Here is a 25974-nt window from a genome sequence, read left to right on the forward strand (position 1 = left end):
GTGAGGTGGATCCAGACCGGCCACACAGATTGGCCCGCCTTTGGGCAGGGCCCTCATGAGGATGTCCTTGTCTTTCTGGGCCCCCACCACCCTTTTCAAAGGTGTGCACTTTAGCTACTTGATTTCCTTCAATCTGACCTTGAAGTTAGTCTGTATCTTTAAGGTAGTTGACAGTGAAGAGCCCTACAGTCAAGTTTGGCCTTTGGATGTTTTATCTGTTTGTGTGTTTTTTTAGAGTTTAACTAAAAACATCTAATTTTATGTAAGAGTCTGAATTTCCAGATTCTCTCAAAAACCTGGGAGGTGTGGGAGGATGGGCCATGGTATTGCTGGGGTGTGGCCGCTCCCTCAGGTGGCCTGGCGCTCCTGCTTGGCCGCAGTCCCCGCAGGCCTGCCCCGCTCATTTCCATCCCTAGCTGCACCTTGCTGTAAGGACCTAAAAAAAGAGTTTTATCGAGGTGGAAGGTACACACAACGCAACACATGCATTTTAGAGTACAGTTTGGTGCCTTTACCTCTCCAGTGGATTATGTGATGATTTCAGAGTTGAGCCCCTAGAGGGCACTCTTACTTCTCTTTCCTAGTTTTGGGGGGTGTTGTATTGACGCTGCCAGTTCTTGCTGTATCCAGTTGTCTTAGTCCATTTGGTGCCATAACAAAATAATACACACTGGATCGCTTATAAATAATACCTTTATTTCTTACAGTTGTGGATGCTGGAAGTCCAAGGTCAGGGTGCAGCGTGGTTAGGTGAGGGGCCCCTTTAGGTCCTCTTTCTCGTTGTGTCCCCACCTGGCAGAGAGACCAAGGGATCTCTCTAGAGCTTCCTTAATAAGGCATCACTCCAATTTATGAGAGCTCCACTGTCATGACCTTGTTTTCTCCCAAATGCGTCCCAAATGACACCTCCTAATGTCAACATTTTTGGGGACACACGATGTTCAGACAGTGCGCCAGATGCTCAAGCTGCTTTTGGCTCCCTCCTCACCTGCACCCGGGCACCTATCCTCTTTCTGCCACAGTAAGTTGCTTTTTAGGCTTAGCTACAAACACTCTTAAGGTCTTTTGACAAAATGCTAATCATTGAATGCTAAAAAATAGTACTAATTATAGCAACTGTCACTTGTTGAGTTCTGCCATATGCCTAGAGCTGTGGAGGGCCCTTTTAAAAAGCTTATCTCCCTCCCACATAAACAAGTTATCTCCATTTTATAGCTGAGGAGATGCAGGCTTAGAGCTGAAATAATTTGACTGTTGTCAGAGTGCAGTTAATAGAGGGAATTTGGGGCCTCCAGAAGGGTGTGCTCAGCTCGACCTAAGGGGGCTCTTGGGGTGTCGACTGGCAAAGCTTCCCCGAGAATAATGCCTAATGAAGTCGGGTGTATGAAGGGTGTCTAGCAGGTGGAGGTGGTTGTGGAGTTGTGAAGGGCATTCTAGGTACAGGAGCCGTGGGAACAAAGGTCTAGAGCAGGGGTGGGCAACTTTTTTGTGAGTGGGTGCCAAAACTAGCAAAATCTCTGACTCAAAATTCTTCTGCGTGCCAACCCTAATTTTTTGAGAACATGTTACGCCTACTTGATATCTCTTAAGGTATACGTATGTGAAGAACCTTGAAGAAATAATAAAATTCATTCGAGCGACAAGAACACAGTATATGATGATGAAAAATACATTTATTTTTTAATGTATACATGTACACTGATAGTCCGACAGAAAACTTTATGACTCCTTTTGATATTATCAGTGGGACTTTTGCTGCTGCATCACTGATGACAGAGATTTTACATCAGGTTTATATTTTGTGACCTGCAGAGATAGGCACAAGCTACTACTGTCATCTGTCAGGCTACTCCTATTACGAGACTTAACAAAATTCATCACTGAGAACAAAGATTCCCAAGTGTATGTGGATGAAACCAAAACATTGGTTAGATCTAGGAAGGCAGGGAGAGTTAAGGCAGAGGCATAGAAATTGCTTTTTCCCTCTCTCGTCAATCCATGTCTATGGTCTTTAAGATAACTTGTTATGTAAAATTATTTATTTATCTAAGATGCACCTACACTGAATTTATCTGAAAAATAAAAAAGTCGATATTAAGAAAAAAATTGTAAATGGAAGATTATAAGAGAGGGTTTCGTGTGCCAGCAAAAGTTACTGGCGTGCCATGTTTGGCACGCGTGCCAGGGGTTGCCCACCCCTGGTCTAGAGGCCCAGCACAGCCTGGCTTCTGGAGAGATCTGGAAGTGTGGCTCCCGAGGGCGATGAGGGGGAGTGGGGGTGGGGGGGTTTCCTGTGAGAGGTGATGCCGAAGCTTCAGCAGGGCCTCTGATCTCGCCCCTAAAAGCTCGGGCTTGACTGCTGCCCAGGAGTTCGTTCTTCATCTTGAACGTCAGTATGTTTTCAACTTTGCCCTGAGATGCCTCGGAGAGAAGTTCTTTGTTTTTCACATTTACCAGAATATTTCTGCTTTATTGGTCATGTTTGTTTAGCCTTCAGTGCCAGATTTCTTTTGGAGAGAAGATTTCTTGGCTGGAAAAATTTAGTAATCCACAGCTGTCAGTGGTGGGGACCGTTGAATGGTTGAGCAGGGGTGTGACTCAGTCAGACCATAGTCCAGTAGCTCGGAGGGTGGATCGCCCGGGGCCAGGCTGGAAGTGAGGGGACAGTTAATGTCACACGGATTCTGGCCCTTAGTCTCCGACCTGCAAATGCTATTTCGTTCATGTTCAGTCACTGGACATGTCTACTTTGAAGATGTCTGGCCCCATTTCCTACCTCCTCCTGCTCCACTGAGCTGAGAGAGCAGTGTCGAATTAATATTGAAATCTGTTCTCTTTTAGACTGATTGAGGAGTTGAGGCTGTCTTTGAAGAGCAAAGAAGCTTTAATTCAGCGCCTGAGAGAGGAGAAATCTCAGATGGTGCCTGCTGCTGAGAATGTGTCATCTGGAGAGCTCCGAGGGCTTTCTGCTGCTTGCAGGGCTGAAAAGGAGAGAGAAACCGTGGTGAGGCCACAGGACGTGGAGGGGGCTTTAGTTAGCACACCAGACTGCACGGGCCATGGGACACACATGCAGGCCCCTGGCCACCCACAGTCTGCTTCTGAATATCATCGCCCTGTCAGCTGAGATCAGCAGAAACTTCCTGTCAGGGGCCTGGCATATTTTTCCCCTCCAGCTTTGTGTTCACAGAGTTGGTTAAAACACCAGTCCATACCTGCTTGCCTCTGTTTTATTATGTGTTCATTTGCTGTTGTCTGGGGACTTGATCTTATTTTCATCCTTTGGATTTTCTTAGGATAAAATTGTGTTACTTTCTCATTTCACCTTTTGTGGTTAGAGGCAGCTGAAGGCCAACAGTGGTCTGCAACTGTGAGGCAGTGGGGACAGGCAGCTGCCCTGTCGGGTGTGCTGCACACAAGGGGACGCCGTGTGCCCTTCATCTCATCCGCCTGCACACCTTCCGAGGCTGGGGTCACGGTCCCTCATTGAGTTTAGAAACAGGTTCGGCTCAGAGTTGTTATATTTTCCTAGGCTCTAAGAGGTGGGTTACTAGCACCGATCCCAAAGCCTCCCGGGACCCCTCCCTGCACTAGGTGGCCTCCACAGCAAGCTCTTTTGAAGAGGGTGGGCAGGACCTGGAAGGGCAGGTAGGCCTAGTCAGGCCTTCCCATTCCTGTGGGACCACGGGTGCTGCTGCATGTGGTATGTTCACTTAGAGACATTCTGGATGCTCATGGAAGTCTTGGCTTCGTTAGGGAGCAGGGTCTCCTTTTCCCCTAACATGCTGTGACTTCCTTAGCCTCACCTATGAGTTTCAGGCTGCTTCTTTGTCTCCTGCTTCTTTGAACCCTGTCTCACTTCCTTGGCCCTGTCCTTTCGAAGGCCCTTTTCATTGTCCAGTCGCCCCTTGGTTTACTCTCTATGGGGCTGGTGGTCATCTTTACATTTTTCTTCACTTGGGTGGGACTTTGGGTGAGTTTCACAGCAAGGGAACAGCAAGTAAATGAGGTGCTCATTCTAATTGTTCGGGGGAAGCTATTGGATTATGGGTCCCTTCTGGGCACCAATTAATGTCTTTTCGTAGGCTGCACAAGTGGAGCGCCAGACGGAGAGAAATCGCTTTGAAGAGAGGATCCAGGTATGATGATACAGTTTTAAAAATGTGTTGAAGATTTATCCTTGCCTCTTTTTTTATTCTGAGTCCAGTAGATAATTCTGTGTGGCAATAGCTGTCACTCATTGAATGCTACTGTCTGCCAGTCAAGCTTTAGGCACTGTGGGGAGGGGTTCTCAGTCTTTGTAATAACTCTGTGAAGCAGGCATGCCCATCTTGCAGATATGACATGTGAGGCTCAGAGCGGTGAGGTCCCTACCCAAGGTCATGTAGCTTGGAGTATAGCAGGGATTCAGACTTGCCAGTCTCACTCCAAAGCCCTTGCTCCATGGTCCCTTAGTCTCAGCAGCTGGCATTTGTGTAGCACCTGCCGACTTAGAAAGTGCTTTCACATCCATTATCTCATTTGATCCTCACGACAGCCTGGGAGGGAGGCAGCAGTGAGTATCTTTAGAAATGAACTCAGACTATAAATGTATATGTTCAGTCTCCATCAAACCAAATTCTCTGCTAGCTTTTGTAGCATTAAGGAATGATATTAATGATCTGTTATTTCCCCCCAAATAACTGGTATGATTTCAAAGACTCTGATGTGACTGTATTCAACTTCCAGAAGGCATTGGAGTCCTTCCTGTAGGAATAGCTGTCATTTCTTAACTGATCTGCTCCCCTGCCTTTCACCCAGCCCGGTTGCCTTGAGCGGTAATACAGTAACTTGGAGCTGATGCCACTACGTTCAGCTCTACTTGGAAACATTAATCACAGAGTCACAGAATAAGATAGAATAACTGCATTTGAGTGTGCTCTTAAAGATATATACTGTGCATTTTGGTTGGAACACATCAACTTAGTGAATCTTTTTCTAATCTAATTTAGGCACTTCAGGAGGACCTGAGAGAGAAGGAAAGAGAAATTGCTACAGAAAAGCAAAATAGTTTAAAGAGGGATAAAGCCATTCAGGGTCTAACCATGGCATTAAAGTCAAAGGAAAAAGAGGTATGTCTGCTAGATCTCAAGTGAGATTTTTCTTTATTAGCTTCTGTGACTGGCCTGTCCTTCCCTGAATTTTTAGCTTTAAGGAAAAAGTTTGTGAAAGAGCTGAGATGACTGTAGAAAGTGGGGTAGGGATCCTGTAGTCGATTAGACGTTCTTTTGGAATGTCTAATCCAGCACTGTCCAATGCAAATATGTGAGTTACATATGTAATTTTAATTTACTAGTAGCCACATTAAAAGAAGTAAAAAGAAGCAAATATATTTGCTAATATATATGACAAATATCATTTCAACATCCAGTCAACAGAACAAAATAAATAAAGAGGTATTTAACATTTATTTTTTTATTTTTTGTTAATCCTCACCTGAGGATATTCCATTGATTTTTAGGGAGAGTGGAAGAGAGAGGGAAAGACAGCGAGTAACATTGATGTGAGAGAAACACATCGATTGGTTGCCTCCAGACCAGGGCCTGGGCCGGGGAGGAGCCTGCAACCAAGGTACATGCCCTTGACCGGAATCAAACCTGGGTCTCTTTGGTCTGCAGGCTGATGCTCTATCCACTGAGTCAAACCTGCTTAGGGCTTTAACATTTTAAAAAATCTGAAGTCCAGATATGCTTACAGCACATCTCAAGTCAGACTAACCACATTTCAAGTGCCCAGTAGCCACAGGTGACTTGTGGCTACCGTATGGGACAGTGCAGGTCTAATCTTTTGAAAGACAACAGAAAATGGAGATACAGGAGTTTTGCGGGGGCAAGGCCAAGGTAGTTAGATAGGTACGTGGGCTGTTGTCTTTGTGACCCAAGGTGGTGGCTGGTGATTCTGTGCTTTTTCTTGTCATTGGTGTAGCAATCTTGTGTCTCAGTTGGAGGCACAGAAACAGAGAAGCAAAATCTAGCTGTGCCCACAAGCCTTGTGGGGAAGAAAGACAATGAAGGTGTGATTGAAGGTGCAGGCCTGTGAGGTGGAACAAAGGGGTCCCCATCCAGATTAGGGGGACTGGTGCTTCGAGGAGCAGGTATTTGAGCTGAATCTTTTTTTTTTTAATATTTTTTATTGATTTTTTACAGAGAGGAAGGGAGAGGGATAGAGAGTTAGAAACATCGACGAGAGAGAAACATCGATCAGCCGCCTCCTGCACGCCCCCCACTGGGGATGTGCCCGCAACCAAGGCACATGCCCTTGACCGGAATTGAACCTGGGACACTTGAGTCCACAGGCCGACGCTCTATCCACTGAGCCAAACCGGTCAGGGCATGAGCTGAATCTTAAAGGATGAGTAGGTGTTGGTTGGGAAGGAGGACAGAAAAGAGGAGGCCATTTCATACAGAGGGGAGAACATTGGTCAGGCATTCAGTGGGGAAAGAGCCTGATATGTTTTTGTGGAACCAAAATCAGTTTGAGGTCATCAGAGCATCAAGTGCAGAACTTAAGTGAGATGAGAGAAGAGGCTGGAGAGGTTGCTAGGGACCAGTGGTGGTGGTGGATCTATTCATGATTCATTGCTTGGGTGACACTCCACTGAAGACTCTTAAGTGAGATAGGTGTGATCACATTTGCATTTTAGCCAGTTCTCTGCCTGTATCCAGAGAGTGGGTTGTAGGAGGGAGAGAATAAATGCAGGGAGGCCATTAGCCAAGATGAGAGCCACCTAATTCAGAAAGGCTGCATTAGAGCAGTGGTCACAGCAAGCAAGAGTGGTGGGGTGGGGCTAATTCAGGAAATAAAATGAGAAACAATTAATTAAAAGTATATGACTATGCTGTATAGCTGACACGAATATAAAATAATATTGAATGTCAACTGTAATTGAAAAATAAAATAAAATAAAAATTAAAAAAAACAATATAAAAATGAAATAATTAATTAATTAAAGATTAGAAGTAAATTTGGGGAAATATGATGGTCAGACGTAGGAATAGAGAGAAGGACCAAACCAGGATGACTTCTGGCTGGCACCACTAGAGAGATGGTCTTGCCACCAACTCAGCATGGAAAATGGAGGATGATGGTGGGATGGGAGGTAGTGATGGAAGTGATGAGACTTTTAGAAAGTATGGACTTTGAGGAGTCTGTGGACCATCCAGGTGAGATGTCCAGGAGTCGATAGATCTGCAAGTCTAAAGCTTGGAGAGAGAGCTCATTAGGCCTGAAGGTATAGATCGGAGAGTCCCTCTTCAGCAGATGTGAGTTAAAATTCTGAGAGCTGATCACCTTATCCAAGGAGAGTGTACAGCGGGAAAGAAGGCTGAGGATTGGGCCACAGGGGACATCAGAATTGAAGGTACAGGAAGAGGAATGCACAAAGAAGACGGAAGAAGGAATGGCTGTAGAAAATGAAGCCAACCAGGAAACTGGTGCTGAAGAAGCTAAAGGAGAGAATGAGTTTGAGTAATCACCACTGTCAGATGCAGCAGAGAGTTGGTTCTTAGTAATAGTAGCTGTAGTTTGTGTTGGAGTTCAGGGCCCAGTGGTGGAGCAGTTCTGGGTGCTGGCAAAGTCCAGGTGTAACTTGGTAGCTATTGGCTGTCTCTGGGTAGATGGGAGTAGCCAGGCTAGGTTGTTGGGTGGCTCATCTATATGACAATAATAATTATAGTGACAGTATGAGCCAAACATGGTTTTAGCACCACTGCACATTACCTCATCAACAGTGCTAGGTTGGGTGAGCGGTGGTATCTTCATTTTATAGGTAAGGGAATTGAGTCTCAAAGAGATTAAGTTTTGTGCCTTGAGTCATCTAGCTAGTAAACAGCCAAACTAGAAATCCCACTTTTCTGACTTCAGGCTTTTTCTGATTACAAAGCCCTTGATTATAAGCACAGTCGAGCAGTTAAAGCAGTTGGGCTGTGGGAGATAGGAGGAGCCCAGTTGCACAGTTGGCTGCTAGTCCTTATTTTTACCCAGGTTGAAGAACTTAACTCTGAAATCGAAGAGCTCAATGCTGCCTTTGCTAAAGTCAAAGAGGCCCGCCAGAAACCAGAGACTCAGAAAGTCCAGGTAAGTAAGTGTTCAGGGTGAAGAAGTTCTCTCTTTGATCCTTTCTCCTGCTGAGGTCAGGACTTCATAGCTGAAAGGAATGGAGGAAAACTCAGTGGTCTCTAATAATAGAACCATCATTCTACTTAAACTGGCCCGGCCAGAGTGGCTCACTTGGTTGAGCATTGTCCTGTGCACTGAAAGGGGTTGATCAATTCCCAGTTGGGGCACATATGGAAGTCAGCTGATCAATATTTCTCATATCAATGTTTCTCTCTCTCCCTCTCCCCCCCTTCCTCTCTCTAGTCGTGTCCTCAGTGAGAATTAAAAATAAATAAATAAATATATAAAATACATTGTTTTAAAAAATTATTATCTAATGAACAAAATAAACTGATGAACAAAAAAGATCCAGTGACATAGAAGCATGGAACAGACTGATGAACCTCAAAGGGAAGGCAGAGGTGGGGTGGGGGTGGGGGATAGATTAACCAAAGAATTTATATGCATATCTGTATAACCCAGGGATACCAGCAATAGTGTGATGAAGGCCTTGTGGGGGCGGGGGAGTGGGTGTGGTGTAGAGGGGGGTCAATGGGGAAAAAAAGGGGACATGTGTAATACTTTCAACAATAAAGATAAATTAAAAAAAATAAAACTTTACCAAAAAAAGTTCTTATATTTCAAAGGGAAAAAAATCATTATAAAAGTTACATACTCACTAACCTTAGAACATTTGAAAATACAGAGTGGTGAAGGAAAAAAGTCAACTGTGTTTCCACCCCATGAAAGTTCCTGTTAACTTTCTGTACTTTTCCTTCTAGTCTTAAAGTTATTTTTTTACACAGTTGTAGCTTCCCCCTTCCCTTTAACATCAACACCATAATATAAACATTACCCTAAGTTATTTCAAAATCTTCATATTATTTGTGCTCTAGGTCCTGAATGATGTTTATATTAATCCCCTCCCTGCAAGGTGAAAAAGGAGCACAGATTTCTTGGTTTGTTTAATGAGCTATGAAAATTAGCTGTCTCCCCCCCAACCCCCGTCTTCTAGGGATCTGAAGATTATGAAGCTGCTCTGTTGGAAAAGGCAGCCCTTTTGGCTGAGTTGCACTCAGAAAACCTCACCAAGAGTACAGAGAACCACAGACTGCGTAGGAACATTAAGAAAGTCACCCAGGAGTTGAGCGACTTGCAGCAGGAGAAGGAGAGACTAGAAAAGGATCTGGAAGCAGCCCATCGAGAGAAGAGCAAGAGAGACTGCACCATCCATGTGAGCACCCCGTTCCCTTCTGAAATAGCGGGCAGTGCAGCGGGCTGGGGCTGTCCCATGTTCATGGTTTTAGGGAGATTCACTGCAGAAAACTTAGAAAATTTGAAAAATTTAAAGAAGAAAATAACTTCACTCATCTGATCACCTAGAAATGACCAGTTGATGTCTTAACTAGTTGATGTTTCATTCCCTGTATACTCTTTCTCCCCCCACTCCCCAGGCATTGGTATCAAGCTGAAAATGCAGTTTTGTGTCAGTTTTTTAAGTTCTGTGTTCTCTCTTTGGTGTGTTGCCATGTTATGAATGTTCTTCAAAAACGTTTGTGTGTGTGTGTGTGTGTGTACAAGCATATTTCATCGCCTGGATGTGCTACAATTTGAGTGATTTTTTAAAAGGCTATTCTATTCAGCATTGGGTGTTAGCATAAAAAAAGAAATCTCTGAACTTGGAAGAAGAAAATAATTTATCTTTTAGAATTTTTATTGTATTTAAACTTAAGTATTCAGCATCCTGAGAGTCATATCCAGATACACAAGCCTTGGTGCCGTCAGGTAGGAGAGGGTCGGATTGGAGTGGTTAGTGGCACTCAGGTCCCAGGCGCTCAGGCTAATGGGATTACCTGCACGGGAAGCTGGGGCAGGAAGAATCAGAGTAGAGAGCTCAGAAGAGAGACTATAGGTATCAGAGGTTAGTTCTCTGGGGACTGCTGTTGGCAGGGACACCAAGATCCATAATTTGAAATCTTGATGTTAATGCTGATGCAAGAATTGAAATGCAATGTTTGTATAGTTTAACAAAAACTTTAATGAACATTAGAGAGCAATAATGGAAATTTAGATAATTAAGAAATCGTCACCTACCATTCCAATGAAGTAACTCTTGTTTTTCAAGATCACCCTTCCGTGCTAGTACAGCTGGATCCCCAATCTAATCAGAGGCTAAATACTCTGTCAGTGTTCTTTGGTCACCTGGGCATGTCCCCATGTCACTTCCCTTATCATGGACATCTCCTCAGGTTACTTTCCCTGTTATGACATCTCCCATGTTGTATAGATTCCAGAGTCATTAGGTTGAATGGTGCATACCCCTCACTGAATAGATTTCACATGATTACTTAATAATTTCCTCCTCTCTTGGACATTTTAGCTGTTTAAGTAATGCTACAGTGAACATCTTTGATCATTAAGGCATTTTCTCTTGAAATTCCTAGATAGATTCTGAGGAATGAGATAATTGGTACAAATATTATACACTAGTTAATCATGCTGACAAATTATTTGTCCAAAAGGCTGTTCCAGTTTATGTTGCCACCAGCAATATTGGAGAGTACCAGTTTGTTGCGTGTTATTAAAAGACCTGTTCCCTGTATTTATTCAGTGTTATTGAACACCAAATATACCTAGTGTAGATGCTGATGGAAATACAAGGCATGGCCTCTGAAAGTTTTATTTTTCTAAGTGAGCTGAAAATGTTATACATGACAAAATGCAAAGTAGTTTGAAATCCAGAGCTAATTAATGTAGTTTATATAGTCAGTGCAAAAGATCCTTGCAGAATGGAGTAGTCAGGGAGGCCTTCTGGGAGGAGAGGATACTTGAGTTGATTGAAAAGAGTGAGATCTGAGCAGTGTGCCTTTGTGGATGAGGTAAGGATGAGACTGGCCAGAGGGTCCTTTTACAGAGGTGCAGTTTTCATAGTCAATTTTTATATCCCTCACAACATTTTTAGGTTAACAAAACCTGTGGCATAACAGGTTTCTTTTTGTTTCTTTCAGTTTAAAGTAGTTTGTTTTCTTTCTCCTTCACTGCCATCATAAAAATATTCAATAAAATTTGGATGGGGAAACATATGTGTGTGTGTGTGTGTGTGTGTGTGTGTGTATATGCATATGTGAAATATGTAATTTTTTTACACTATAACTTACTCTTGGCAATAAATAGCTAGAAAACTATATCAAAAGGGTATTTAACTATCTCTCTATTGTCAGACATTGTTGGTCCCAAAATTCACTTATTTATGTAAACTCTGGTGTTTCTAAAATAATATTGGGCTGCTGTTGATGAAAAGCAGCATTCTTAGGCAAAAAGGGACATTTATTGCCTTGTAACTAAATTGCTGGAGGGATGGATGATTGGGACACTGCCAGGACCTGGTCTCTGTCTCTCTGAGAGCTGACGTCTTTATTTTGTTAATTGTCACCTGAGGATAATTTTTCCAATGATTTTTAGAGGGAGTGGAAAGGAGGGGGAGGGGAAAAGAGAGAGAGAACCATTGAGTGAGAGAAACATTGACGAGAGAAAGACACAGGGATTAGTTGCCTCCCGCACCCACCTCGACCAGGGCTATGGATCAAATCTGCAACCTAGGCAGGTGCTCTTGACCAGGAATCAAACCTGCGACCTTTCAGTGCTGGGGCCAGCACCCTAGCCACTGAGAAACTGGCCAGGGTGAGAGAGAGTGGCTTCTTTTTCTTGCATCCACTTCCTCCAGGTCCAAGTGTTGGACCCATCCCTGCCAGCCCTGCCAGGATCCCATTTTCCCAGTTCATTACATAGAGGAAGGGGGGCTCACACTCCACTATCCCCGCTGTCTCCGTCAGGGTGGCCAGAGGAGTGAGATACTGAGAGGCCAGCTTGGGTCCCCTGCCCATTCTTCTTTGTCAGAAGTGCGCGTATGCCATCGTTGTCAGCTTCCCCTGGAACCATGTGTTTGTTTGGAGGGGCATGAGCGAAAGCACTGTTTTGTTTCATGGCACTGGGCAGACCAGAACCACAGCTGTGCACTCTCAGTGCTTTCCTCAGGTGAGCGTGTCTGTGACTCAGCTTCTGAGCATCTCGTGACTACTTTTCTACGTCATACATATGTTTCTGACAAGGTCATATGGCTCTGGTTTCTTTCCTTTTGTGTATGTATTGCATGACAGGTATCTCTATTTAACTTCTGGTTATATTCTAAGAATTTGGTTGTGTCCATCTCATATGAATGTTTTAGGCCTGATCTTGGGGTCACTGGCTTGCAGAGTCTGGGGAGACATCTTGGGGTGGTGATTTTGCCTTAAGGTGCTAGGTGCATGCAGAGGCAGAGCACAACCACCGGCCTCGCATGTCCCATCAGCTTGTTCTGTTCACTGGAGCCCTCCACTCACCAGCTGCTACTGCTGGTGCTTTGGATTGAAACAAACAAACAAACAAACAGAGAACCAGACTTTGTCGTGTTTCTGCCCTGGCAAAGGAAAGGAACATTCACATAGTTAGCAGGCCCTCAACTTGGCGTGGGGACAGTTCCATACTGAGATACCAAGTGCCACGGGAGCACGGAGGAAGGAAGTGCTTGCAGGATCAGAGCAGGCTCTGGGGAAAGTCACTTCTGAACTGGTTCTGAGGTTCAAGTTTAAGGTTGTTAGATAGTCAAGGGAGAGCAGGGGGTTCTGCACGGAAGTTGAAGGTACAGAGGTGTGAGAGTGTATGTTGTTTTGGGAGAAACAAGAATATCCAGCTTAAAGTGTTCTGGTTATTTGAAGCTTCAAAAATTGTAACTTCTTTTAAAAACATTTTCAGAGGTTTATGGATAGTCATGAAATTAAAAATGAAAATAAAGGCATTAGGGTGAAGGAAAAATAAGGTGACTGGTGAAATGGAATCAGTAAGTAGAAATGCAGGTTGTGATACCCGCCACAGTACTGAAGAGGGGGACTTAACTTCAGCTGGTAGCTCCTGGCAGCAGAAGTAAAAAGGGAAATTTAGTTACAAGGTCTCCAGTGTCTGTAAGATGAACATGTTAAGATAAAAGGACAGCTTTGCCAGCACTCAGGCCTGAGGGAAGTATTGCCTCTGGTGGGTTTTATAAAGAGTTCTCTGAGCAGTACACAGAATCTTTGACAATGCCCCATTCAATAAAAGCAATTTTGCACAGGGCCAGGTCAGTGTCATCCAAGTTGGTAAGCTTGTAAGCATTAAGTTAAGGTTTTCAGTCCCTGGGACTATGTGTGGGTATTTCCCGTTATTCTCGTGTCTTGGACAACTACAAAGTCCGTGGGAAATACTGCGGCCCTGTTTATAGATGTGCCCTGACTCCAAGCTTTGCAGTGGCCCCCTACTCTGCAGTCCTAGATTTTATAGCATTCCCTGAATTCTTTCCAATGGTAAGCCATCAGCTCTCTTTTGGATGTGCTCAAACCATCCTTTGCTCATGCCAAAAACATTGATTGCCGTCTCACTGCCTGCTTTTAAGCATTTCAGGGGGAGACAATGCCTGTCTGAATAGAGGCATATGAATTCACTGTGTCTTATTGTGTACGAACGCTGACAAGTTTGGCCCTGAGAGTCATTTCTCGTTTGTTTTAATTGCCTGCGATTGCAGTGACCCAGTGCCAGTTGACTCAGCATGTGTTGTTATGTGCAGTTTGTTCATTTGTTTATTCAGGGGACACTTCCTGAGTACTTGCAGTCGTGCAGGCACTGTGGGTAGGCTGTGGGGAATACAAGTTTGGTTTTTACTTTGGAAGTGTTTTTACAACAAGGGAGGTCAAGAATTGAGGGCCTTACAGATATATTCCTTTTATTGTATTATTTCTCCTTGTCACCAGAGGGACTCATATCCCTTTGAAGAAATTCAGCAGGCCTTCGCAAAAGCAAACAAAAAAACCCCAGGATGCCCAAGTCAGTGTCCTTACTGTGATGTTTAAAGTTCCCTAGTTTCTGGGGTCTGACAGGCGGGCTTCTTGGATTTCCACATCCTTGTCCTCACATCTCTGACTCTGCTACATTGCTTGGTTTCAGAGACATAAGGCTTTCCTTTTAGTGTGTGCATGCGTGTGTGTGTGTGTGCTTGTTTGTGTGTGTGTGTGCATTTGGTGAAGGTGATAGAGTGGTCCATCTTTATTTTAGATTTGCTATCTCTGGCTCAGGCGTTCTGTGTGCTATTCAGGGTGTGTGGGAGAGAAGAGCAAGTCCTAGTCCTTTTCTTCTCCTGTAGAAGCAACGTATATTAGACATTGGTTTAGCCATATTCCCCAGATTGTCACATAATGCTCTCTTCTGTCACCCGCTACTCTGACAAGTGTGTGCTTCAGTACCTGGGCACTTAGCTCTGTGGGAATGCATTTGCTGGCTAAAGCCCAAAAATCTAATTAAAGTTGTACCTGCCACCCAGCTGCTAACCCAGTGTGCTATGACAGGAGCGAGTTTTAATTTCAGGGTAGTTCAGCCTGAACCCCTCCGGTCCTCACGTGTGTTTGTTGTGGGTAGCTCCAAATGAGATTGTGACAGCATCCAGAGTATCTCTTGGTGAACTGTAATCAAAACATGGCCCTTGGAGACAGTGTCTGTAGGCTGGCTGGTTAGGGCTAAGACCACAGACCTGAGGCAGTGTGATTTTTTCCCCAGGGCCAAAGCTCCCCTTTATTTGTTTTAATCAGGTGTAAAGATTTTGAGTTGGTGTCCTGGTAGAATCATATGCAGTTTCAGTGTCCTATGTTGGAAGAAGCTCTGTCTTTGCAAATCCCAGTTTCTTGTAGGAGAGGCTGAATGCAGAGACTTTGGAGTCAAAGTGGGTTTGAATCCTGGTCCCGTCGCTTGTGAGATGTTGAACTGAGTCAGGAACTGTGCCTCTCCAAACTGTGGGGTCCATTTCTCGTCAGAAAACAGAATAGTTGTAGGGATTACAGGAGATATCACTTAGCATCATACCTGGCACATCATAAATGATCAGTGAACAGTAGCTGTTTTCATGATGGTGATGCTGCTGCCACCTTGGGAGCTAGAAACTTAGCCATTTTAGTAGGTGTCTTTGGAATAGTGGAAACCAGGGTTGGGCTCCAGTTGGAACCAGAGCTTCAGCAGGTGTTTAAGCCTCTAACTCAGTTACTTAACCTTTCTAAACTAATGTTTTCTCCCCTAAAATGGCATTGATTGCATCTACTTTAGGATTAAATAAATGAATAATAAAATATAATGCATGAGAAAGCACCTACTGTGGTTCCTGGCACATAGAGGTAGATGCTCACTGTATTACATTCCTTCTCTTCTTTCCTCTTTTCCTGTTTTCAGTTGTGTGGCACGTGCTGGCTCAGGACTTTGAATGCCAAACCATTGGCTGCTAGAATCTAATGGACACTATCTACACTAATAAAAGAGAAACATGCAAATTGACCATACCTCCGCTATGCCCACCAGCCAATCAGAGTGATATGCAAATTAACCCAACAAAGATGGTGGTTAATTTGCATACACAGGCACAGAGCGAAGACTGAAGACAGTGTAGAAGGAAGCCAACCACTGCAGAAGTGAGCAAAGCGGCGGAGAAGGGAACAAAGCCGAGGCAGCGGAGACAGGAGTGGAGCTGAGGCAGCGAACATGGGAGGGAACGAGGCAGCAGAGACGGGAGGGAGTGAAGTGGCAGAGAAGGGAGGGAGCGAGGCAGTGGAGATGGGAGGGAGAGAGGCAGTGGAGACAGGAGGGAGCGAGGCAGTGGAGATGGGAGGGAGGCAGCGGAGATGGGAGAGAGTGAGGCAGCGGAGAAGGGAGCGAAGCCTGCCCCTACTCTTTGCTCCAGCCTCAGGAAGCCCTATTCTTGCAGGAATCTTCCTGCAATGGGCCTCTAGTTGACTAATAAATGTGGTCTACCTTTATCAATCAAGTCAACATAGCTGTAACTTCCTTCTTGGTCACCACCCACCTCTTCTCTGAAGAAGGTGCTTGTCTGTTCCTGTCCCTCTGATAGTTCCCTCCAGGAAGGGAGTCAGAACCCTTTGGAGTGACAGACTCGGAGTGTATCAGTGTCTCGCGTGTGGGGCTGCTGGGGGAGCTGGTTTCAAGGCTGTTCCCATCAGTGTTAATATGGAATTGCTCTAGTTTTTCTGGTGCACAAACAGAAAGGAATTTCCTGATCTCTGGGTCTTATTTTAGGATTTCTATGCCAGGCTCTGTCCTGGGCACTGGGAGTACAGGACAGAATCAAATCAGACACAGTCTCTGAGAGAATCTAGTAGAGAAATAGAATAGAAGTGCAGGCAAAGAGCCAATAATAAGTGCTGATAGAGGCTGGACCACATGCTTTGGGAGCACAGAGAATGGAACTGTGCTAAGAGGGGAGGGGAAGGAGGGAAGGCTCCACTGAGGGGTGGATTTGAGTTGAGACTGGACGGAAGGGCAGATGCATTCCTGGAAGAGGGAAGGCCCGTGCAAAGGCTGGGGGCCTGAGTGAGCGTGGCACAAGGGAGAACGGTAGTGGGAGCTGGAGGAGAGGCCAGGTGGGGTTTAGAGAGGTGTGGTGCCTGGCAGCTGTTATGTGACTCAGCTGGGCCTTGACCCCTGCTCAGCTTCATTTCCTTTGTCTGTTATTTCCATCTTTCTGGTGAAAGCTGCATTGAGCTCCTTGCTCGGAACTCCTGCAGTCCTCGCAGCCAGGAACACATACTAGTTCTCTGTGACAAGGGCTGCCTCCTTCCAGTGGCTTCTGTTTATTTATTTAATTTTTAAGCATGCGGTTGCTTTGTTCAAATGAACTCTTCTGAAGAACAAACATATAAAAGTAGAGCTGCTCAGGGTGAAGCGAGGGAGGAGGCCTGGTGCTCCCCCGTTCCTACCATGTCCTGCTTCTGCCACAGCCCCAGGAGCCATGAGGCTCCACAGAAGGGGGCTTGGACACCACGTCGCATACTGATTCTGGGAATTCGTACATCACTGAGTTCCTGCACCTCATTAAGATTTTGGAGAGGTTTCCTTTGTATATTTAAAGGTAACTACTGAGCACTTTGACAAGCTTTTTCACAGCGAACCTGATAAAGTAAAAATTTGATGGATGAGAACCTTCTCATTCTCCATCTGGCCAGAGATAAAACAAACGAGCTGACTGAAGAAGGAAGTGAGAGGGCCTGGCTTTCATTTCTAACGGGATTCTAAGATTATAGAGATATTTTATTTTTCAAATAACACACTTTTTAAAAATCAGTCTGCTCCAAGGGAGCCTGACATGCAAAAGCATCACTCGGCTCAGTGTTGGTCGAGAGTGTACCTGTGAACCTGAAAGGAAATTGTCCAGTAGGGTAGAAATTGAAGCCACTCAGTTGATGCCTCAAATATAAACTTCTCTGTTTTTCCCCAAGTTGATAGCGTCAGTTTCTGGATGAACATGTAGTCAGATGATATGGATGGCCGGCCAGGCTTGGGCATTGCTAATCCTAGGGCTTCTTGGGCTCCAAATCGCTAGTTTAGTGAAAATAACACAAATAGAACTGGTTTAAAATCCTGATTCCACACCTTTTACTTCGGTTAAGTGGCTTGAACATTTCAAACTTCCATTTCCTGGATGATAAATGGATATAATTAGAGCATCTGCTTTGTAGGGTGGTTGTGAGTTGAATGAGGTGATGGTGTTTCCGGTGATGGTGTTTTTGAAGGATGATTACTGAGGGTAGAATAGTCAGGGAGGGTTTTGTGGAAGAGGTGGCACTAGGTTGGGTCTTATAAGATAAGCATGCCGTCTCCAGGCAGAATTGAGGGAATTCATTTTATTTTTCTAGTTGGAGGAGACTGGGTGGGTACAGGTGCAGGGCCTGGAGAGTGTTAATGAAGTGGCTGGGTGAGAGAAAGCTAAAAGGCCAGCTAGAATGTACTGCTGGGAGCCTGGAATGACTGCTTGTTAAGGTAGCTTCACTCTGCAGTCCACTTGGAGTCACTGAAGGGTTCCAGGCGGAGATATAATGATCAAGGGTGTGTGTGTGATTTTGTGGGTGAACCCAGGGGCAGGGAGACCAGTTAGGAAGCTGCTGCGGTTGAGCAGGTGAGAGCTAAGTTCTGAAGAAGGCAGCGGCAGTGGGCTGCGGGAGAGGGGCTGAGTGTGCGGGGAGGGACACTTTCCCCCAGTACCTCAGCCTCCGCCCTGCTTCCTTCGTCCTTTCTAATACCCCTCAAGGGAGGAGGACTGACTCCCCCGGTTATTCAGAGCCTTGCTAATGGGTGGATTACAAGTTCTAGGTTCTTCTGCTTTCTAACCGCAGACCTCACTTGACCTGGCCTTTGCTGGGTAGGTGACTGGCTCCTGTAAGCTGTATATACCCTCCCCATTCACAAAACACAAACAGAAACAACTCTCAGTGTTATCAGAAAGCCCTGCTCTGAGTATGAGATTTTTAGTCTGCGATCGTTTCTTATGTTTTGCTCCTTTGTTCTGTGGGAGTGAGGGGCGGTTGGCAGGGCAGGATTTGGCACTTGGTTCCACGTAAAAGCACCAAATCCTCACTGCTCATTTCTCATGTGCTCTGTATGGAGGATGCACTGTCCCCTCAGGCCTGGATGTCCTGTTGGATGACAAGGTGTGTGTGAGAGGGAGGGGGAAGAGTTGAACCTTGGGGCTGGGTGGAAGGTGATGCTGTGCCCACACAAGACAACCTGGGAATAGAGGTCAGCCTGAGGATGTGTGTGGGGAGAAGGGGAGGTGGCGCAGTATCATTTCCTGTGCACCTGCTTCTGTGCTGGCCACCCATCTTGCATTTTCTCATTTACCTCTCCAGGGACCCTAGGAGTTTGTGTTATTATTTCTATTTACTGGAAAGGAAACAATCATAAAGATTTAAATTGCCTGTTTTAGCCACATAGCTTTTTAGCAGTAAAGCCCGGATGCAAGGCTAGGTCTGCCTGTCTTCACAGCCCTGGAATATTGAAGGAGGTTTGGGGAAACCACCCAAGATTATCAATTTTCAGTTCTGATTGTTTTGCTCAGCAGACGAGACATGCCGTCTCCATGCCTCCCCTAAACATTTATTATGACTCCACTGGTGCCAAGCACATGAGCCTGTCGGCTGTCTTTGTGTTGCCATGGTAGCTGCTCCTGCTCAAGGCCACCTGAGCACACATTTCCCCCTTCCCTGCAGTGGTCCTTTTTCTTCAAGCCTTCTCTTATTGCTCTTCACTTGTGGTCCAAGGTTGTTGGTCCTGTCCTGTTCTTTAGCAGGAGGGCCTCCGTCCCTGGATGGGTGTTCCTTCAGTCCGGAGCCTTGAGAAACTAAAACATGAGCTTGGGGTATTGAAATTATTAACCAAGGGAAGCCCATGTCATAGAGTGGTTTTCTATTTCTTTGGTCTTAACAGTGCAGTAGGTGGAAAGAGCACAGGATTTGGGGTCAGACTGACTTGAGTTTGAATTTCAGCACTGCAGCTTAGTTGTAAAGCTTTGTGAAAGCCTCTGTGAGCCAGTTTCTTTTCTGTAAACATGGAACTAACAATACTTATCATGTAGGCCAGTGGTTCTCAACCTGTGGGTCGCGACCCCTTTGGGGGTCGAGCGACCCTTTCACAGGGGTCGCCTAAGACCATCGGAAAACACATAGATAATTACATATTGTTTTTGTGATTAATCACTATGCTTTCATTATGTTCAATTTGTAACAATGAAATTGGGGGTCACCACAACATGAGGAACTGTATTAAAGGGTCGCGGCATTAAGAAGGTTGAGAACCACTGATGTAGGCAGTCATCGAGGCTGGGGATGTTTTATGTAAAAATGCCTTGGCCCATGCTTGGCTCATAGCTGGTGCTCAGTAAATAGTAGTTTCTATTACTAATGCTTATAATAAGAGAAATGGTTTATACTCTTTGGTGTCCTGGGACCCTGATTTATACGGACAGCCCTCAAATCCCCAAAATGTACACACACACAGATTTGTATAGGCTCCCAGGGGCCCATTCAATGGATCTTAGGTTAAGAACTCCTGGTCTTAGGAATGACAAAATTACATGTCCTCTGGGATTCTGGAACAGGTTATTTTCATATTGGCAACTGTTTGGTTGGGGTATATGTGGAAAAAATGTGCCACGAGATTAATAGCCTTTCTTAAAACATGTAAGAAGTTCTTAAAACACATAGGTAGCTGAATTAAAATTTTATAAGCAAATGAAATGGAGAAAGGAATAAATTATTGCTGACACATACATTAATAAGTGGACCTATAATGAATGTGCACATGAATGGTGCATATGTCTTACATAAACATTTTAAAATTAAAAAGTCAGCATGATCTTTCTAGGGTGGCAGGCAAATTTGTTGTGAATTTAAAGATGTACCTAAGTAGCTTAACATAGATTTTATGGTTCCTATTCTCGCACCAGTTTTTAGGGAGAGGTTTCAAAGGCGAGCATCAGGTGACTGTGCAGTGGATTAGGATCATTGCAGAAGAAATCCAAACCCTTGTCATAGTGTGGAAGTGAACTGAAAGTCTTGGAATTGGAGGGACCTAGGGTCAGGCAGGTGCTGTTCCTTAGTGACTATGACCTTGGATAAATAACCTGTGTGAGCTTGTTTGCTCATTCATTAAATGGGAGCAACCTCATCTACCTCATCTATCCATCCATCCAACCAACCAACCAACCAACCAAACAACAGGTATTATTACTACTAGGTGCCGTTCTGGTTACCTATTATTGCATAACAAATGATCCCAAAACTTGGTGTCTTAAAACAATGATCATTTTGTTATATCTCATAATTTTTGTGGGTCGGGGATTAGTGTAGGGCTCAGCTAGGTGGTTTTCTGCTGAACACCAGGTCTCTCATGGTATTCAGCTGGTGAGTGGGCTGGTCTGGAGGGTCCGTGACTCTTCAGTCACATGTCTCGTGCCTTTGGGGGAATGGCTGGAAAGCTTAGCACAGCTGGGATTGTCAGTTGCATTAAGGTAGACATACTCCTTTGCTGATGACAGGGTTCCCAGAGAGAGTGTTACAAGAGACAAGAGTTGGAAGCTGCCAGTTTGTTAAATTTGGGCTTAGAAATGGACACACTGTCACTTCTGCTATATTCTTTTGGTCCCAGTAGTCATCGCATTGTCTAGATTATAGCTATAGGAGGGGACATAGAATCCACAGCCCCTTGATAAAAAGAAGGTCAAGGGATTTATGGCTGTCTTTATTTTGCCATGAGTGTCTACTATGTGCCAGGTACCATTCTAGGTGCTTGAGCTTCAGCAGTAAACTAAATACACAAAAATCCCTGCCCTTGTGGAGCTTACATTCTGGTGGGGGAGACTATAAACAACATTTATAAATAAAATAAACACTACATTAGAAGATGCTATCAGGACGAATAATGAAGGGAAGGAATACAGAGAGTGAGGTTGTGGTGGGGCTAGTGGTGATTTTAGAAGGGACGGTCAGGAAAGACTGGATTGAGAAATGACATTTGAGCACAGACTTGATGGAAATGAGGAAGCAGGCTTGAGGAACTTCACAGGCAGAGAGAACAGCAAGCTTAAAAGTCTTGAGCTGGGAGTACACAGGGTATGTAAGAGAAACAGCAAGAAAGCCAGGTTGCCAGAGCAGAATAGGTTGAGGGGAGAGCAGCAGGAGACAAAGTCAGCAAGGCAAGCCTTGCAGCCATCGTATGTTGTGAAGATTACCTGGGTGAACACGAAAGTGCCTAGCATAGTGCCTGGAACTGCAGTAGCCATTTGACACGCAATAGCTTTTATTACTAACAGAACCCAGGTGTGGGAGCTCCCAGGCCCTCCTCACTCCACACACTGCCCACTGCTCAGCCACAGCAACTCCTCTGCACTGGTGCATGCTCTCATTCTGATTAGTAACAGCTGGAAAAACAGCCAGGCAGGCCAAAAAGTAACGAACGGTTTGGAAGGTGAATCCTCATAATCTACTTCTTCTCTAACAGCATTAGTAAGACAGGTGGACTTGGTCCTGGTGGCTTTTCTGATGTGGGGGGACAAGGAGTTTGTGTGTGTGCTTGTGTATGCACACCATGGGTGATTCCTGAGCGATCAACTTTTCATGAGAACCGCCCTTGAAAGTACTTTTATTATGGCCAATTTGCATAAGGGGAAATCCAAACAATAGTCAAATATATAGAAATATGGTGACAATAAAAGAAATGCAAATTCAAACTCTTGCGAAGAACCATTTTATAGCAATTAAATTAGCAAACATTTAAGAAAATGTCAGTGCTAGTGAGAAAGCAAATCAAAAGTTAGGAAAAAAATTTGTTTTGTGCACAGAGCTCTTCTTTGCTGTATTATCTGGAGACAGTGGGGAAATAGATAAAAATGAATTGTGATATACTCATTGAAATGGAGAAATATGAAAATTGTCTATCTTTCACTGAGCATCACCTAGTGACCACATACTGTATTGTCTTTCCCGTGGACCAGCAGGATGGGGAAAACCCAGTTGTAAGCTCAGGTGTACCAGCTCCGTAGATTTTTCTTATCTCTACTTTTTTGTTTGTTTTTGTTAATCCTTACCTGCCGGGGTCCAACCCCAGCAGGTCCAGGGGTTCCCAAAGGCGTAGACGGAGTCGGCAAAGAAGGAATGACACGGAGACAGCGTTCAGTTGATCAGCAGCCTAGCCAGGATCTCCAGCCAAGTTCTGGTCTCGATCTCCAGAGAGGTTCTGTAGCCATGTTCCCTCGCTAGGTTCTTCAGCCAGGATCTGTCCAGGTTCTCCAGCCAGGTTCAGTCACCAGGGTTCTAGTCAGGTTCTCTTGCCAATTTCTGTAGTCAGGTTTAGTCCAGGATCTTTTGCCATGTTCTCTCGCTAGGTTCTGTCTCTAGGTTCTGAGGCCAGTTTCTGTCCAGGATCTTTTGCCATGTTCTCTCCAGCGAAGTTCTTCTGTCTCTAGAGAACGTTCTGTGTAGGTTCTGTGCCTAAGTTCTGTCTCCTAAGTTCTGTGTTCTGAGTTCTGTGTTCTTCTGTCTTCTGAATTCTGTCTTTCTAAGTTCTGTCTCCTGCTGTCTTGTTACATCTGTATTTATACCAGTTGAATCAGTCCTATCAATCTCTATTACAAAGGTTAGGGCGTTTCTTATCTCCATTCCAGGGAGTAAAGATTATGCAGCTTAAGCATGATTGTTTGTAGTTAAAGTGATTAATTACCCGCCTGGCACTTAGTTAAGGGGTTTTATTCCCTCCCTAACTTAAGGGGAAAATCCCTACCTGGGGAAACAACCTTTCTCAGAGGTGACCTTGGTTAAAACACATAGTGCCAAGAAGGTGAGCAAACATATTAAGAAAAGTATGCCATATATGCCAGGTCCCTTGAAACAGCAAGGATGGACCGGCTCCCGGCACTTACCAAAGGATATTTTTTCCGTTGATTTTTAGAGAGCGTGGAAGGGAAGGGGAGAGACAGAGAAAAACATCGATGTGGTAGAGATACATTGATTGGTTGCCGTCTGCATGCATCCCGACTGGGGCCTGGGATTGAGCCTGCAACCAAGATAGTGCCTTTGACTGGAATCGAACCCAGTACTCTTCAGTCTTTGGGCTGACACTCTAACCACTGGGCAAGACTGCCTAGGGTTCATCTCTCAATGTTTTTTTTTTCTTTTTAAATAACTTTTCTTGACTTGATGCTGTTAAACTTTTTGTTTTACAATTGTTTTTCAGTTGTGTAATTATTTAATGTGTGTGTGCTCTTTTGTAGGTTGTGGTGTAATGGAATAAATAAATCAAGTAAAATGGGAACAAATTTAAACCATTTAAAATTGTATAAAAATTATGGCTGCAGATGGACAAGGACCAATAGGAACATCTATAGTTTGAAAATGGTTTAATTTGTTGGCATGACACTAATGTGGGAATTGTTCTTAGTTTTTAACTTTAGAGTTCTATTAATGTCACTTTAGTATTATTTGTATAATATAAAAAAACCCGTCTTTTCTCCCTCTAGAATTGAATTTCTATTTACTGACATTTACAATTCATGATAGGTTTTTGGTCTAGTTGTTTTGGATTAAAGGTTTAGGGCAATCTTATCACCATCTGTTTGCCCGAGAGAAAAATTAACATTTAATTTTGAAGGTAGTTTCTTTTAAAAAATGTTACTTTAAAAATGTTTCCCCCTCCATTATAAATACAGTATATGCTTAGCATAAAGTATTTAAAAAATAGAGAAAAAATAACATTATTAAAAATATGATTTATAATCATGTGAGTTCGTATTTCCTCTAGTTTTTTAATTGGTGCTTAAACACACACACACACACACACACACACACACACACATGCTTATGATGGAAAATTTCACATACACATAAAATGAGAGAATGAACCTCTGTGTACTTGTCATCCAACTTAAGCAGTCAAACAACTAACCCAGTGGTTCTCAACCTTCTGGCCCTTTAAATACAGTTCCTCATGTTGTGACCCAATCACAAAATTATTTTTGTTGCTACTTCATAACTGTAATGTTGCTACTGTTATGAATCATAATGTAAATATCTGATATGCAGGATGGTCTTAGGCAACCCCTGTGAAAGGGTCGTTTGACCGCCAAAGGGATCGTGACCCACAGGTTGAGAACCGTTGATCTATACCCTTCCCCAACTCCCTCTCTTTCAACACTGAAGTATTTCAAGAAGTTCCAAAACATTATTTCATCAGCTTCTCAGGATGTTCTTTTTTCTGGAATTTATTGCGACATTGATTAACAAAATTAGATAGTTTTCTTTTAACAAATATCATTTTTACTTCAGAAAGATAAACAATCTTTTAATTTTACCAAGTAGCCAATTAATGTTTAGATTTCTCTGATTATCTCATTTAAAAATTGTTTTAAACAGTTTGCTCAAGTCATGATCCAGAGAAGGTATATACATTGCATCAATTGATATATCTTTTAAACAACTTTTTATTTTGAAATAATTTTAGACTTAGAGGGAAGATCTACACTAATAAAAGACAAAGATGCTAATTGACCGTACCTTCACTACACTCAAGTCATGTCCACCAGCCAATCAGAGTGACTATATGCAAATTAACCCAACCAAGATGGCAGCCGGCAGCCAAGGAGCTAGAGCAGCAGGAGGCTTGGTTGCCCCAGTGGTGGAGGAAGCCAAGCTTCCTGCCTGTTCTGGCTGGCTGTGGCCTCCGCAAAAGGCAACAAAGTTTCAATTATAGAAGATAAATAAATCCCAGATATCTGCTTCCAGCCAGCCTCACTGGGAGCTTGGGTGGCTGGGGGCTGTGGCCAGCCTGTAAACAGCCATTAGCCCGTCACCCGGGCTGGCCAGGCACCCCAGCGGGGACCCCCACCCTGAAGGGGCTGTGGCCAGCCTGCAAATAGCCATCAGCCCCTCACCCAGGCTGGCCACACCCTCATGGGGTGAGGGTCCTCACTGGGGGGCTTGGCCAGCCTGCAAACAGCCATCAGCCTCTCATCCAGGCTGGTCAGGCACCCCAGGGGGGACCCCTATTCTGAAGGGGCTGTGGCCAGCCTGCAAACAGCCATCAGCTCCTCACCTGGGCTGGCCAGGCACCCCAGAGGGGACCCCCACCCTGAAGGGGGTGTGGCCCGCCTGAAAATGAACCTCAGCCCCTCACCCACGCTGGCCAGGCACCACACCCTGAAGGGGCTGTGGCCAGCCTGCAAATAGCCATCAGCCCCTCACCCAGGCTGTCCAGGCACCCCAGGGGTGACCCTGCCCCCCCCAAAGGGGCTGTAGCCAGCCTGTAAACAGCCATCAGCCCCTCACCCAGGCTGGCCAGGCACCCCAGCAGGGACCCCCCCACCCTGAAGGGGCTGTGGCCAGCCTGCAAACAGCCATCAGCCCCTCACCCAGGCTGGTCAGGCACCCCAGGGGTGACCCTGCCCCCCGAAAG

The 25974-nt window shown here is 44.7% G+C and overlaps 1 protein-coding gene across 10 annotated transcripts in view; it reads left to right on the forward strand.

Annotated features, from left to right (window-relative positions):
- CDK5RAP2 (CDK5 regulatory subunit associated protein 2) overlaps nt 1-25974 on the forward strand; it is a 155381-nt gene that overhangs the window by 38557 nt on the left and 90850 nt on the right. For 9 of the 10 annotated variants that reach the window (XM_059657826.1, XM_059657825.1, XM_059657820.1 and 6 more), the window contains 5 exons: nt 2842-3004; nt 4086-4139; nt 4992-5111; nt 8023-8115; nt 9152-9370. In XM_059657826.1, coding sequence (XP_059513809.1) covers nt 2842-3004; nt 4086-4139; nt 4992-5111; nt 8023-8115; nt 9152-9370 — 649 coding nt within the window. The remainder of the gene's footprint in view (nt 1-2841; nt 3005-4085; nt 4140-4991; nt 5112-8022; nt 8116-9151; nt 9371-25974) is intronic. The other variant, XM_059657822.1, reaches the window with a different exon arrangement.

Source organism: Myotis daubentonii, chromosome 11 (genome assembly GCF_963259705.1).
Source record: "Myotis daubentonii chromosome 11, mMyoDau2.1, whole genome shotgun sequence".
NCBI lineage: Eukaryota > Metazoa > Chordata > Mammalia > Chiroptera > Vespertilionidae > Myotis > Myotis daubentonii.